Source organism: Scyliorhinus canicula, chromosome 16, assembly GCF_902713615.1.
Source record: "Scyliorhinus canicula chromosome 16, sScyCan1.1, whole genome shotgun sequence".
Lineage (NCBI taxonomy): Eukaryota > Metazoa > Chordata > Chondrichthyes > Carcharhiniformes > Scyliorhinidae > Scyliorhinus > Scyliorhinus canicula.
In genome coordinates, this window is record NC_052161.1 from 50,008,778 (window position 1) to 50,025,036 (window position 16,259).

The following is a 16,259-nucleotide window of genomic DNA, read 5'->3' on the forward strand; positions in this document are numbered from 1 at the left end:
GGACGCGAACCTCCTTACCCCCACTCCACCGGCCGTTAATGTTTCACTTCCTCAGACCACTCAAAGCCCAGTAACAAGCAGCAGTAACCCGACCTGGTGTACCAAATTTATGAATTGATACTCCTTGTCATATGTAGTGGAATCACTTTTGGCGATAGCAGTAATCTGCATCATAGTGCAGACCTGTCAAATGAGGAAATGGCAAAGGAGAGCCTACCGCTCTCGTACCTCGACGGTACGGAAAGTGCAGAGGCCATGGAACTCGCTGAGGTCAGGGAAAGAAGGCACCGTAGTTCTGTAATCCTTCACGCTATCGCGTTAGGATCACAAGGAGGGAGTGTAGCCACCGAAGCTGGCCACTTCCCGACATAAAATGGAGAATTGAAATGCATGCAGGGAAAATTGGACAATTTCAGAAAGACAAGCAGGCTGCAGAATCTCTCTGTATATTCTGCCTGTGAAGAAACCAGACAGCATTGAAACTAGCAAGTTTGCATATTAATGAAGCGATACCCAGGAACAATGGATACAACGATTAGCTACAATTGGGACATTATATAGAAGGTCTGACTTCCCGGCGCCAACGGGAGTCTGAAACAATAAGTTATAAACAGCCCAATGAAACGCCAAGCGATCGGGAAACAGCCCCAGTATTGGGGAATTCAAACCAATCGATTGGTATGAGGTCCAATCGATTGCAAGCAGGTATAGGGTCCGCCCAGATGGGCGCGAAGCTCCTGTGACCTATAAAGGACAGATCCCAAATTCGCTCTCTCTCTTAGCCGGCCCTCCCAGCAGAACACCTTTGCAGCAGCTCTCTAAGAACTTGAACGTGAGAAGGAGAGGCCTGGCCAATTGCTACACCGACAAGTAAGTGTCATACAACGCCCGCTACGAGAATAGACACTCCTGACCCCTTTAGTCCACACCAACTGGAAGCCTGCGGATCCAGGACAGAGCAAGAGGCCATTGTTCTCTGGTCCGGCAGTTCCCTTATTCCACATAAGTATTGGCTTATTATGGTAGGAATAGTTTAGTCTTAGTATTATATGCATGAGTAGTAAATAAGTGTGTAATAATAAATGTGTCTTGTTTTGAACTTACTAACTGGTGTATTGAGTCATTGATCTGAACTTGAACTTGAACCTCGTGGCGGTATATCATAAAGATACCTGGCGACTCTAGAGCCAAGGAATAAAACAGAGCCAATTGAGTGTAAAGCACACTCACCAGAATGAGCAACACCCCTCCAAACCTCCTGGCTCACCACAAAAAAGTTGATTCTTGAATACGCCCTATAACATGTGAGAACAAGGAATATTCCCTTCCCCGTGTTCTTGAAGTGCCACAGGTCCAACCTACCCAACTTTTCCACAAACCCGCCCTGCTCCTTTGTCATTCACATCCTGCCCATTGACCTGGGTCTCAATCTATCTACACTGAGTCTAGGACACAGTTAAAATCTCCTCCCATAATCAACTGGTGCATATCAAAGTCCGGGATCGCTGCCAGCAACCCCACTCATAAAACCTACATTGTCCCAATTCGGTACATATAAATTCACTTGCATCCCCTCTAATACCCCACTAACCATCATAGTACCTCCCCCACCAATGTCCCTCACTTCTTTCGCGCTCACAAACCCCATTTTCTTGCTCATCAAAACTGCCACCACCATGTCTTTGAATCAAAACCAGAGTGTAAAACCTGTCCCACCCACACCTTTCTTAGCCTAAGTTGATCCTTCATGCGGAGGTACGACACCTGCAGAAAGACCACCTCCGTTTTCAAATTCCTTCGGTGCGCAAAGACATGAGATCTTTTCACCAGTCCATTGAGCCCTTGCGTTTTCCATGTTATCAGCCATACTAGAGGCTTACACCTCCATTCCCCTCTTCCACCCGCCATCATCCCATTTTGGCTCTACCCCCATTATTTCACCCTGTACCTGGCCCATCCATGATGGCCCCTTTCTCTACTCCGACCATGTTTCTTCTCCAACTCGCCACGTCGCATTCCCCCCACTCCCTCCCCCACCACTCCCCTATGGACACCCCCCTCTCGGCCTTCTTCCCCACCTCACTTCCGTTCATTAGCATAACCTGCCAGTGTGGCAACTCCTGCCCAAAGGCTCCTCATACTAACCCCCACCCCTCCCCCTCCCTCACATCTTTGTTCTGTGAAGAAGGCTCCCTCCTGATCTCCTCCTCCGAAACACAAAGACTCATCTCGAACCACAGGTCACTGTCCCCAAAGACAAACAAAAAGAAAAAAACACAGCCTCAGGCAGCATGGGGGAGGTGGGGCATGGACTGCTGTCCCCTTACAAACATTTCACCCCCTACTACCCTTTGTCAACCCAACAGCAAAAATGAAGAAACCACCCCCCCCCCTCCCCCCCCCACCCCCACCCTACCTGTATTCCCATTGTTCCAGAGTGTTAGCACCTCCGTCTCCCAAAATTGTTCAGTCTCCCCCAGTTTATGCTCTTTGATAAAGTCATTAGCCACTTCTGGAGTCTCAAAATAATATTCCCGGCCTTCATACATCACCCATGGTTTCCCTGGGTAGAGCACCCCAAACCTAATCTGCCGTCAATATAACACCACCTTGGTCCTGTTGAACCCCAGTTCCGCTCCAATGTCCTGGTATATTTGAACCTCATTCCCCTCCCATTCGCAGTTCTGCTTCTCCCTGGCTGCAAGATCTTCTCTTTCTCCACGAACCTGTGGAGTCTCACAATCACTGCCCGCGGCACCTCCCAGCTCTTGGCTTCTGCCTCAGAGATATATAAGCGCTCTGCCATCCTCAGGGACCTTGTTCATTACCCACTCCGCCACCAGCCGCCAGCATCCTCATGGCACTCGCTCCTTCCACCCCTTCAGGCAGGCCAACTATTCGTAGGTTCTGCCTCCTCGACCTGTTTTCTGCACCTCCAACTTTGCTCTCAATGTCTTGCAAAGGTCTCTAAAGAGCCGCATCTCTGCCTCCAGTGCCACCGCTTTATCACTGTGTTCAGAGATCACCTTTCGATCTCTCGGATCTGTGACCTGTGGACCATCAGACTTTTCCACCCACTCAATCGAGCCCTTCAAATGGCCTTTGATCAGCCCTCCGGCATCTCCTTCGTCTGCTGGTGGCACTCTTCCTTGATGAAGGCCATCAACTGTTCCATCTGGGGCTTTCCAACTTGCACTCACCCTTCCCCCTACTCCATCTTTCCACTAGCTACTGGGCCACAGTTCTCTTCCAACTCCTTGGCCAGATCCTTCATCTTCTTGAACCAGCAGACATGTGGGGGGTAAGAATTATTCAGATTATCCATCACTTCAACTTGCACCAAGGTATAATCCGTCTCGGAAACCACTTCTTTTGTGTAAATTCTCAAGATTATATCAGATGGTATTAATGGTAAGTCCTTGATCTTTTGTTGATGCAATGGGCAGGATTCTCCAATAATGCAGCTATGTTCCCATGCCCGCGAGAAAACGGGCGCGAATCACTCCGGACTTTTTTCCAGACAGTCTGGAGTGATTCTCCATTTTGAAGGGGGCTAGCAGGGCCCCAGAGTACTCCATGCAGATCTGGCTACCGATACGGGGCCCTGCACTTCCAGCCGAGGGGCTGCGCGGTGGCGCCAGCCCCGTGCGACATGGCGGACCCACACAACGGGCTGGCGCCGAAGAAATTGGCCTCCTCCCCCAGATCGCCCGCGCCTGCCGATCAGTGGCCCCCGATTGGAACCCTGGTCGTCCTGGAGGCCCCCTCCGGTGACGGATCCCCCGCTCCCCAACAGGGCGGCCACCCCAGCCGCGACTCCGAGCTCCCGCAGGGTGAAACCATGTTAGAACCACGCCAGCGGGAACTCGGCCAGTTGCCGGTGCAGAATCACCGCGGGGGCCTCTTTCAATGGCCCCCTACCGGCACCATGTCGACCACGCTCCCGCGACTGTCAGCAATTCTCCGGTCACCGGAGAATCTCGGGAAGGCATTGGTCCCGATCACGGGTCTGACGCCCCATTCTCCGCCCCCGTGCCGGGCGAAATTGCGGTGTAGAGAATCCCGACCAACGTTTCAGAGATAAGAGATAAAGTGGCTCCTGTATCAACATAAAATTTAATTTTGTTCCCATTTAATTTAAGATAGACCAAAAATCGTGCGTCAATAATACCGAGTTTTAGTTTTTAAATCTCTGTCGATATCATGTCATCCTGGGATTTTTCATTGTCTTTAGTCATTCTGTCAACTCTTTTTGTGGAATCTGGTCCTTCCGTGTTTTACCCACCTGGAGGTTTGAGGATTTGTGTGGCCCTATCTATCGGCCTTTGTTGTACAGCCTTTCTTGTCACAATTGCGACATTTGTTTTCTCGACAACAACATTTCTGTGGAGAATGTTCCACCGTGGGCACACCTATGGCATGCTTGCATATTGAGAGATTGTCTTTTCTCAGTATTCATCTCGTTTATTTTGGCGCCAGGTCCAATTTGGGAAGCTTCTTTTGATCCCAATTCCATTGACACTGTTATTTCAACAGCAAGTTTAAGTGCGTGTGAGCTTTCTGTCCGCAATCGACTCTGGATTGTCTCATTTTTCAATGCGCACACAAGTCTGTCTTGCAATATGACCTCAAAAGTCATCCAAACTCACAATTCGTGGCTAGTCTCCATAGTACAGCTACAAATAGTGGAATATTTTTACCCTCTTCTTGACTACGTCAATGAAATCTGAATCACTGCTATGATTAATAGTTTGGGCGAAAAGTGTTCTTCAATTCTTAGTTTTAGTCAATTCTTCATACGTTATTGTATCAGGCTTTGCAAGATGGATTAGATTTTGTAATAGGGTGAAAGTTTTACACTCTACTTTAATTTCATCCGATATCCTGGGCGGGATTGTCCACTGGAGGATTCTCCATTTTGCCGGCACCAGGGGGTTTCCCGACGGCATGTGGCTGCCCCACAATGGGAAACTGACCGGCCGGCATAATGGAGAATCCCGCCGGCAGACCGGGGCAGAAATGTGGTGAGGTGGGGCAGAGAATCCAGCCCCCTGTTTGATGCAAGCTAGTACTGGAATCTCTCTTCATCGGAACGCCATGATTCCGCATTCTCATTGAAATGTTCTGACACCACTTTTTTCCGGCATCGCAGTTACCTGTTCTTAAGTTGTATTGCTTTCTATAATTAGTCTTTCCCTCTAATTTCTTTCCCTTCCAATTTAATTCGTATTATTTCTTTAAACATGTTCCTTTCTTGGTTGGGCTATGGCTTTTTCTCAAACACCAATCGGTTTTAAAATCAGGGTCGGGATTCTCTCACCCCGGGGCCGGGCCGGAGAATCGCCAGGACCGGCGCGAATCACACCGCGCCGCCCCAACGCCGGTCTGCCGATTCTCCGGAGAGCGCAGAATCAGCTTCGGTGTGGTTGGCGTCGGCGCGGTTGCCGGGATGTGCCAAGTGGGCATGCTAAAAAACCTGCTCTCACCTGGCGGGACCTCGGCATGGATGCACCTGGATGCGGCCTGGTGTGGGGGAGGATGGGGGGTCCATCCCCGGGGGAGCCTCCGCTGTGGCCTGTCCGTGATCGGGGCCTACCGATCGGCCGGCCGGCCTCTCGGGTTGGGAGCCTCTTTTGTTCCGCACCGGTCCCTGTAGCCCTACGCCATGTTGCGTTGGGGCCGGTACGGAGAAGGTAGCCACTGCGCATGAGCGCATTGCCGCATGTCCCAACACGCATCTGCGCATTGGCGCCATCCCCACTGCACATGCGCAGACCCGCAGCGCCCATCTGACGCTGGGGATCGGCATCTGGAGCGGCGTGGGTCGCTCCAGTGCCGTGCTGGCCCCCTGTAGGGGGCTGCTCCTGAGGCCATGTTGACGCTGTCGAAAAACGGGACAGAGTCTACGACGGTGTCAATACTTAGCCTCAGGATTAGAGAATCCCGCCCCAGATTTCAGCTGTAAATCTCTGTAATCTTGGTTACCAATAGGTTATTTTTCCCTTTTGAGCAGTTGCTTTTCCGAAAAGCAGGTGTCTAAATGTCTGAGTTCAAAGATCTGATGCGCAGCCCGCAACGTGCGAAGGCATGCAGCTGGAAAAACTCGCAGCTTCGATAAATAACTCTTTTTCTTTACAGCCTATCCCCTTATTTCCTGGCTTTCTCTTTTCTATGAAGTTTTTTTTTCTGATTTCCCCAATTGTGCAAATCAAAAGGCACAACAGTCAACGCTCTGGCCGAAGTGTTACTTGCTCACAGTCTAAGGTGGAAGGAAGGGAAAATCTCCCAAGTGCCTCTGAAGATGCCACCACGTAATCATGGTTGCAATACATAACAAATTTATATTCTAATGAGTTAACAGCCTGCTCTCCAAACTTGCTGTTTCCACCAAGAAATCACCTCGTTTACAAAGATGGATGGGATTTCTGCTTTCATTTGCATCAGGCGGGTTGGCGATGAAGGCGGAATATACTGTGGGAAGGCCCAATTCAGACAAGACAATCAGAGGCCAGCAGCTCCTCACATTGGGATGGGACAAAAGTGTACAGTGGTTGATGTTGATGCAGGAATTCGTAAGTGTTTTGGGGTATCACCAGGAAAAAGCTTGCAGGCTCCAGCAAGAAGGGGGTGGGGGGGGGGGAGATTGTTATGAGGATCTGAAGCTTCCATAAACTCACCTTAATTCTTTCTGGTGAATATAATTAATATTTGTTGCTTTTTAATTGGCTGGTATCACAGCATTTGATAAGCATGATGAAGAAAACAATTACTCCTGCCATTAAAACAGTCTGATACCTAAAACATATGCTTCATTAGTAGATCTTTCAGTGGTATGTTTTTGTTTCGAACTGTTTTGTTGATTGCAGAAGCACATTCGAACATAACTTTGCTGACTAATCATATATTTCATAAGCTTTCAGCCAAATGGTATTCAACAAATATTGCTCCAGTGGAAAAATGTAACACGCATTCTCCCAATGGAGAAACAATACTTATTGACAAATCCGTATCACGCCTAATCTTTTCTCAAGCTGTACAGTTAGTTTCCACTTACCTCAATTTATCATTTACATTTCCAAGTCTTTCCAGATGTCCACGTGTTTGCTGTATGGAGTTTAAATAATGTTGAGCTTTGGCAGCGAGTAGACCAATGTGGCCTGTGTTACCCTGGGTCACAAAAACTAAGAAATATAAAACCATAATATCACATGTGTGCTTCAGTATATTGACTGTGCACATTCCTTCAAGGACATGGATATGCCTTTCGCTGAATTGTCAATTGTCCAGTTCATATTACTTTAACTAATTCAATGCAGAACAGATTAACATTTCTATTATAAAGGCCCAGATTGCAGTTCTAAGTTGCTTGAAGTAATCACAACATATAGTTTCTACACCTTCAATCAGTTATAAACGAATTGTACCTCCACATTAATGTAAGCAATTGTGCTACTGGCTATTAAATATTTTGTGGGGGATTTGTAACTTGTTTAGTGGTGACAAGGTTCAATCATCCTGTACATTAGACCCAACAAAACCAAAATGAAAATTGGATGGGAAAGAAAGGGACCAGAATTCTCTGGCCGTTGGGATTCTCTGTTCCTGCCGGCAGCGCACCCCCGGGTTGCCCAGTAGCATGGGGTGGCTTCAGTCAGATATCCCACTGACAAGCTGCAGAACAAAGAAAAGTACAGCACAGGAACAGGCCCTTCGGCCCTCCAAGCCTGTGCCGACCATGCTACCCGTCTAAACTAAAATCTTCTGCACTTACAGGGTCCGTATCCCTCTATTCCCATCCTATTCATGTATTTGTCAAGATGCCCCTTAAATGTCACTATTGTCCCTGCTTCCACCACCTCCTCCGGCAGCGAGTTCCAGGCATCCACTACCCTCTGTGTAAAAAACTTGCCTCTCACATCTCCTCTAATCCTTGCCCCTCGCACCTTAAACCTATGTCCCCCAGTAATTGACCCCTCTACCCTGGGAAAAAGCCTCTGACTATCCACTCTGACTATGCCCCTCATAATTTTGTAGACCTCTATCAGGTCACTCCTCAACCTCCGTCATTCCAGTGAGAACAAACCGAGTTTATTCAACCGCTCCTCACAGCTAATGCCCTCCATACCAGGCAACATCCTGGTAAATCTCTTCTGCACCCTCTCTAAAGCCTCCACATCCTTCTGGTAGTGTGGTGACCAGAATTGAACACTATACTCCAAGTGTAGACGAACTAAGTTTCTATACAGCTGCAACATGACTTGCCAATTCTTATACTCAATGCCCCTGCCAATGAAGGCAAGCATGCTGTATGCCTTCTTGACTACCTTCTCCACCTCTGTTGCCCCTTTCAGTGACCTGTGGACCTGTACACCTAGATCTGTCTGACTGTCTTGAGAGTTCTACCATTCACTGTATATTCCCTACCTGCATTAGACCTTCCAAAATGCAGTACCTCACATTTGTCCGGATTAAACTCCATCTGCCATCTCTCCACCCAAGTCTCCAAACGATCTAAATCCTGCTATATCCTCTGACAGTCCTCATCGCTATCTGCAATTCCACCAACCTTTGTGTCGTCTGCAAACTTACTAATCAGACCAGTTACATTTTCCTGCAAATCATTGATATATACTACGAACAGCAAAGGTCCCAGCACTGATCCCTGCGGAACACCACTAGTCACAGCCCTCCAATCAGAAAAGCACCCTTCCATTGCTACTCTCTGCCTTCTATGACCTAGCCAGTTCTGTATCCATCTTGCCAGCTCACCCCTGATCCCGTGTGACTTCACCTTTACCAGTCTACCATGAGGGACCTTGTCAAAGGCCTTACTGAAGTCCATATAGACAACATCCACTCCCTACCTGCATAAATCATCTTTGTGATCTCTTCGAAAAACTCCATCAAGTTAGTGAGACACGATCTCCCCTTCACACAACCATGCTGCCTCTCGCTAATAGAACATAGAACATAGAACAGTACAGCACAGAACAGGCCCTTCGGCCCTCGATGTTGTGCCGAGCAATGATCACCCTACTTAAACCCACGTAACCCGAATACTCGTAACCCAACAATCCCCCCCATTAACCTTACACTACGGGCAATTTAGCATGGCCAATCCACCTAACCCGCACATCTTTGGACTGTGGGAGGAAACCGGAGCACCCGGAGGAAACCCACGCACACACGGGGAGGACGTGCAGACTCCACACAGACAGTGACCCAGCCGGGAATCGAACCTGGGACCCTGGAGCTGTGAAGCATTGATGCTAACCACCATGCTACCGTGAGGCTAATACATCCATTTGCTTCCAAATGGGAGTAGATCCTGTCTCGAAGAATTCTCTCCAGTAATTTCCCTACCAGTGATGTAAGGCTTACTGGCCTGTAGTTCCCTGGATTATCCTTGCTACCCTTCTTAAACAAAGGAACAACATTGGCTATTCTCCACTCCTCCGGGACATCACCTGAAGACAGTGAGAATCCAAAGATTTCTGTCAAGGCCTCAGCAATTTCCTCTCTAGCCTCCTTCAGTATTCTGGGGTAGATCCAATCAGGCCCTGGGGACTTATCTACCTTAATATTTTTCAAGACGCCCAACACCTCATCTTTTTGGATCTCAATGTGAACAAGGCTATCTCCACACCCTTCTCCAGACTCAACATCCACCAATTCCTTCTCTTTGGAGAATACTGATGCAGAGTATTCATTTAGTACCTCGCCCATTTCCTCTGGCTCCACACATAGATTCCCTTGCCTATTCTTCAGTGAGCCAACCCTTTCCCTAGCTACCCTCTTGCTTTTTATGTTTGTGTAAAAAGCCTTGGGATTTCCCTTGACCCTATTTGCCAATGGCTTTTCGTGACCCCATTTAGCCCTCCTGACTCCTTGCTACTTTCCATATTTCTACACAGGCTTCGTCTGTTCCCAGCCTTCTAGAACTGACATATGCCTCCTTTATTTTTGACGAGGCCTACAATATCTTTCGTTATCCAAGGTTCCCGAAATTTGCCCTGTTTATCCTTCTTCCGCACAAGAACTTGCTGATCCTGAATTCCTTTCAACTGACATTTGAAAGCCTCACATATGTCAGATGTTGATTTTCCCTCAAACATCCTCCTCCAATCTAGGTTCTTCAGTTCCCGCCTAATATTGTTATAATTAGCCTTCCCCCAATTTAGCACATTCACCCTAGGACCACTCTTATCCTTGACCACCAGCACTTCAAAACTTACTGAATTGTGGTCACTGTTCCCAAAATGCTCCCCTACTGAAACTTCTACCACCTGGCAGGGCTCATTCCCCAATACCAGGTCCAGTACAGCCCCTTCCCTTGTTGGACTATCTACATACTGTTTTAAGAGGCCCTCCTGGATGCTCCTTACAAACTCTGCCCCGTCCAAGCTCCCAGCACTAAGTGAGTCCCAGTCAATATTGGGGAAGTTGAAGTCTCCCATCACAACAACCCTGTTGTTTTTACTCGTTTTAAAAATCTGTCTACCTATCTGCTCCTCTATCTCCTGCTGGCTGTTGGCAGGCCTGTAGTAAACCCCCAACATTGTGACTGCACCCTTCTTATTCCTGATCTCAACCAATATAGCCTCGCTGCCCTTTGCGGTGTCCTCCCGTAGTGCAGGTGTGATATTCTCCCTAACCAGTAGCGCAATTCCGCCACTCCTTTTGCATCCCCCTCTATCCCGCCTGAAACATCTAAATCCTGGAACGTTTAACTGCCAATCCTGTCCTTCCCTCAACCAAGTCTCTGTAATGGCAACAACATCATAGCTCCAAGTACTAATCCAAGCTTTAAGTTCATCTGCCTTACCCGTAATACTTCTTGCATTAAAACATATGCAATTCAGGCCACCAGACCCGCTGTTTTCAGCAACATCTCCCTAACTGCTCTTCCTCAGAGCCACACTGGCCCTATTGCCTAGTTCTCCCTCAATGCTTTCACCTTCTTTTTTTTTTTTAATGTTTTTATTCACTTTTCATATTTTATATTGAACAAATTACAAATTGTTAGGAGAAAAAAAACAACAAACAAACACGCAAAAATTAACATACATATTTACAGGTAAGCATCTTCGTAGTAGTAACTGCGCCCGCCCCCCCCCCCCCCCCCCCCCCAACATGTTTATTTAGTTTGGTTTTGGGCCTTAGCTAGCCATCGAACCCCCGTACCGAACCTGTAGCCCCTCCCGCTACCTTCCCCCGACTATTCTTCCTCTTGTACATTGGCCACAAATAGGTCCCGGAACAGTTGCATGAATGGCTCCCACGTTCTGTGGAAGCCGTCGTCCGACCCTCGGATGGCAAATTTGATTTTCTCCATTTGGAGAGATTCCGAGAGGTCGGACAGCCAATCCGCAGCTCTGGGCGGTGCTGCTGACCGCCAGCCAAACAGGATTCTACGGCGGGCGATCAGGGAGGCAAAGGCAAGGGCGTCCGCCCTCCTCCCCAGGAATAGATCTGGCTGTTCTGAAACCCCGAAGACCGCCACTATCGGGCATGGCTCCACCCTCACTCCCACCACTTTGGACATAACCTCGAAGAAGGCTGTCCAGTACTCCACGAGTCTGGGGCAAGACCAGAACATGTGGGCGTGGTTGGCCGGGCCTCTTTGGCACCGTTCACATCTGTCTTCCACCTCCGGGAAGAACCTACTCATACGGGTTCTTGTTAAGTGGGCTCTATGTACCACTTTTAGTTGCGTCAGGCTGAGCCTTGCGCACGTGGAGGTGGAGTTGACCCTATGCAGTGCTTCGCTCCAGAGTCCCCACCCTATCTCCATCCCCAGGTCGTCCTCCCATTTCCTTCTTGTTGCGTCCAGTACGGTGTCGTCCCTATCTACCAGTCGGTCATACATGTCACTACAGTTCCCTTTCTCTAGGATACTTGCGTCCAGTAGGTCTTCCAGTAGTGTCTGTCGTGGCGGTTGTGGGTACGTCCTTGTCTCCTTTCGTAGGAAGTTTTTGAGCTGCAGGTACCGTAGCTCGTTCCCCCCAGCTAGCTGAAACTTCTCTGTCAGTTCGTCCAGTGTTGCGATCCTGTCGTCCGTGTATAGGTCCCTGACTGTCAGTGTCCCCCCGTCCTGCCTCCACCTTTTGAAGGTGGCGTCAGTCAGTGCTGGTGTGAACCTATGGTTGTTGCAGATGGGAGCCCTGTTCGACATTTTGGTCAGGCCAAGTTGCTGCCGCAGTTGGTTCCAGGATTGGAGGGTGGCTGTCACCACTGGGCTGCTGGAGTGTTTTTTGGGTGGGGATGGGAGTGCTGCCGTGGCGAGGGCCCGGAGGGAGGTTCCCATGCAGGAGGCCTCCTCCGCACGCACCCACTCAGCCTCTGGCTCCTGGATCCATCCCCTTACTCGCTCGGCTGTTGCTGCCCAGTGGTAGAATTGTAGATTCGGGAGGGCTAGCCCTCCCCTGGTTTTTGTTTTTTGTAAGACCTTCTTTGGGATCCTAGCATTTTTACCCCCCCATACGAACGCCATGATGAGTTTGTCCAGCGCTTTGAAAAAGGCCTTGGGGATGTAGATCGGAATGGATCTAAACAGGAAGAGGAACCTGGGCAGTACGTTCATTTTGATCGTCTGAACTCTCCCCGCGAGGGAGAGCGGGAGTGTGTTCCATCTTTGCAGGTCCTTTTTAACTTCCTCCGTCAGGCTGGTGAGGTTCCATTTGTGGATCCCTTTCCAGTCATGGGCTATTTGGATCCCCAGGTAGCGGAATTTATGTCGGGCTTGATTGAACGGCAGCCCCTTTAGTGCTGCCCCCCCCCCCCCTTGCGGGTGTACTGGGAAGATCTCACTTTTGCTCATGTTGAGTTTGTAGCCCGAGAAGGCTCCAAACTCTTTCAGGAGCGCGATGATTCCGTCCATGCTGCTTTGTGGGTCCGAGATATAGAGGAGCAGATCATCCGCATAGAGTGAGACTCTGTGCTCTCTACCTCCCCTTCGGATCCCCCTCCAATTTTTTGCTGCCCTGAGCGCGATTGCTAGCGGTTCAATTGCTAGTGCGAACAGCAGCGGGGACAGTGGGCATCCTTGTCTGGTGCCCCTGTGCAGCTGGAAGTATTGGGAGTTGGTATTGTTGGTCTGTACACTCGCCATGGGTGCGTTGTACAGGAGCTTTACCCAAGCGGTGAACCCTGTTCCAAGCCCGAACCGCTCCAGTACCTCTATGAGGTATTTCCACTCGACTCTGTCGAAGGCCTTTTCTGCGTCCAGGGAGACGATCACCTCTTGTGTTCTCTCCCCGGAGGGGGTCATTATCACGTTCAGCAGGCGCCTGATGTTCGCGGTAAGCTGTCTACCTTTGACAAAGCCCGTCTGGTCCTCTGTGACCACCTCAGGTACACAGTGCTTTCACCTTCTGACCTATTGCTCTGGTACCCACCTCCCTGCCATACTAGTAGGAGGCAGGAGTAGAGAATCGCCACCTGTGAACGGCGTGTTGCCGGGAAACACACGGCTGGGGATCAGAGAATCCAGCCAATAATTTACTCAAAGTTGAAATAGCTTTTTAAAGATGCAACTGTGAAAGACAAAAAAAACTATTGGTAGATGGACTCCCAGGACTCATCTGGAAGTCAGGTTGCAAGGCCTGAAAGCAGGCGGAAACCCCCCTTCTGCAGGCAGCAGTGGGCAATTGAGAAAATATATCATCGTTCTTTCATCAATGCTGGATCATAATCACAGAACATCCTACCTAATAACGCTGTGGGAGCAGCTACTCTGCAAAAACAGCAGCAATTCATTCCAGTAGTTCACTGGCACCCTCTCAATGGAAATAAGGGATGAACAATAGATGCTGGCCTAGCCAGAGATGCCCACATTACATGGTTGGTACCTAGTACTGCACTTATGTTCGAGAGCAACTAGTTTGCGCATAAGCCTTGAACTCAACAAAGAGCCCTTCAGCACCCTTCACAGTTCTCCAGTGCAATTCCCAAAATCCTAGATACCTATTCTCTGCCATGATCAGTCATTCTTCAGAGATCAGGGCTGGGATTCTCCGAAAATGGGGCAATGTCCCCACGCCCGCTGGAAAATGGGAGCAAAACACTCAAGACTTTTTTCAAAAAGTCCGGAGTGATTCTCCCATTTTAAAAGGGATAGCAGGGCCCCGGAGTGCACCCCGCAGCACCTGCTGCTGCTACGGGGCCCGGCACTTCCGGCTGTGGATCCAGGCATGTGCGCGGTGGCCATTTTTGGGCCAGCCCCCGCGGTGCCACACAGCGGGCCAGTGTGGAAGATGCCCCCCCCCCCGGATCACGCAGGGCCGCTGATAGGTAGCCCCCGATCAAGGGCCTATCCGTCAGGGGCAGGTTTAGCACACTGGGCTAAATCGCTGGCTTTCAAAGCAGACCCAGGCAGGCCAGCAGCACGGTTCAATTCCCATACCAGCCTCCCCGAACAGGCGCCGGAATGTGGCGACTAGGGGCTATTCTCAGTAACTTCATTGAAGCCTACTCGTGACAATAAGCGGTTTTCATTTTTCATTTCATTTTCATGGAGGCCCCCCATGGAGTCTGATCCCCCCCACTAGGGTCCGAGCTCCCGCTGGGTGGAACCAGGTTGGAACCACACCGGCGGAACTCGGCGAGAACTCGGTCTATCGATCGCAAAGAATTGCCGCGGAGAATCGCCGCGGAGAATCGCGTCTTGGCACCGCCGGTCTGAGACCCCATATTCCGCACCCACGCGGAGGCTCGGAGAACCCCAGCCCAGATCCCAGAATAACTTCCAGCACTTCCACCAGCCCACTTTACCTCCACTTTAAGAGCTGCTAAAGAAAATAAGTCCATTGCTTTTTTTAAAAAAGTATTTTTATTCAACACATTTTCAACGATTTTACAGTACGAAACAACCCTACAAAATCTCCCAGCCCACCTAAACCGTCAACATTAATGAACTCCTGAAAATGCTCGATGAATGAACAAGCCCCAACAATTGTAGAACCCAACACTCGCCCCAATCAGAGAATATTTAATCTTTTCTAGCGTCAGAAACCCGAGCAAGTTCCCCCACCACGCCAATGCACAGGTGGAGAAGCTGACGTCCACCCCAACAAGACCTGCCTACGATCAATCAACGAGGCAATGACTAAAACATCTGCCCTGCAGCCCCTGTAGCTCCAGCTGATCCAACAGCCCTAATAAGGCTTCTCGGGACCAGGCGCCACGTCCATATGTAAAACCCCAAAATGGTGCTGAGCACCTTTCTCCAAAACCTTTCTCGCTTCAGGCTGGACGAATAATAATACTCTTTATTGTCACAAGTAGGCTTACATTAGCACTGCAATGGAGTTACTGTAAAAATCCCCTAATCACCACAATCTGCCGTCTGTTCGGATACACAGAGATATAATTCAGCGTGTCCAATGCACCTAGCAAACACTCCTTTTGCGATTTGTGGGAGGAAACCGGAGTGCCCAGAGGAAACCCAAGAAGACATGGGGAGAAAGTGCAGACTCCACACATACATGTGACCCAAGCCGGGAAACGAACCCGAGCCCTGGCGCTGTGAAGCAACAGTGCTAACCACTGTGCCACTATGGCGCCCTGATTCTCAGGGTCTCTCCCACATCGCTCACAGACATCATCCACCCCCTCGAATATCCACACATCCTAGACTTTGTGAGGTGCGCCCTAACCTCAGCTGTATCAGCCCCAGCCTCACGCACAAAGTTGAGGCATTTACCCTCTACAGCCCTTTCTGCACTGTAAATTCTATAATTCTATAACAAGCACCCTTTTCCAGCACCTCCCCTACTCTCCCTCCCACCACCTTAACTCGCCTAAGGACACCTAGTCCTCCTCCAAGATCCTCTTGTAAATCGCCAAGACAGCCCCCCTCTCCAAACCCCACACTGACAGCACCGCCTCCAGCAACGGGGAGGCAGATGCTATCGGGGAAATTGTGAAGACCTTCCTCGCAAAATCCCATACATATATATACCTAAAGCTTTCACCCAGAGCCAGCCCAAGCCTCTCACCCAACTCCTCCAAATTCGCAAATCGTCCTCCCTGAAACAAATCCTTAATTTCCTTCATCCTCCTCTCTTCCCATCCTCAAAACTTTGCAACCATCCTCCCCGGCTCGAACCCATGATTCCCCCCTGGTCGGCATCCCCCGTAACACAGCTCCCAACCTAAAATGCTGTCTAAACTGCCTCCAGATCTTCAACGTGGCCACCACCACCGGACTCATCGTATACTTTCCTGGGACCATCGGGAGCGGCACTTTGCCAGTGCCC

The 16,259-nt window shown here is 49.6% G+C and overlaps 1 protein-coding gene across 4 annotated transcripts in view; it reads right to left on the reverse strand.

The window, feature by feature from the left end:
* The window catches only part of LOC119950709 (cilia- and flagella-associated protein 46), a 365,535-nt gene that overhangs the window by 261,863 nt on the left and 87,413 nt on the right, over nt 1-16,259 (reverse strand). For all 4 annotated transcript variants that reach the window (XM_038773375.1, XM_038773376.1, XM_038773374.1 and 1 more), the window contains one exon: nt 7,055-7,181. In XM_038773375.1, the coding sequence (XP_038629303.1) occupies nt 7,055-7,181 (127 nt within the window). The remainder of the gene's footprint in view (nt 1-7,054; nt 7,182-16,259) is intronic.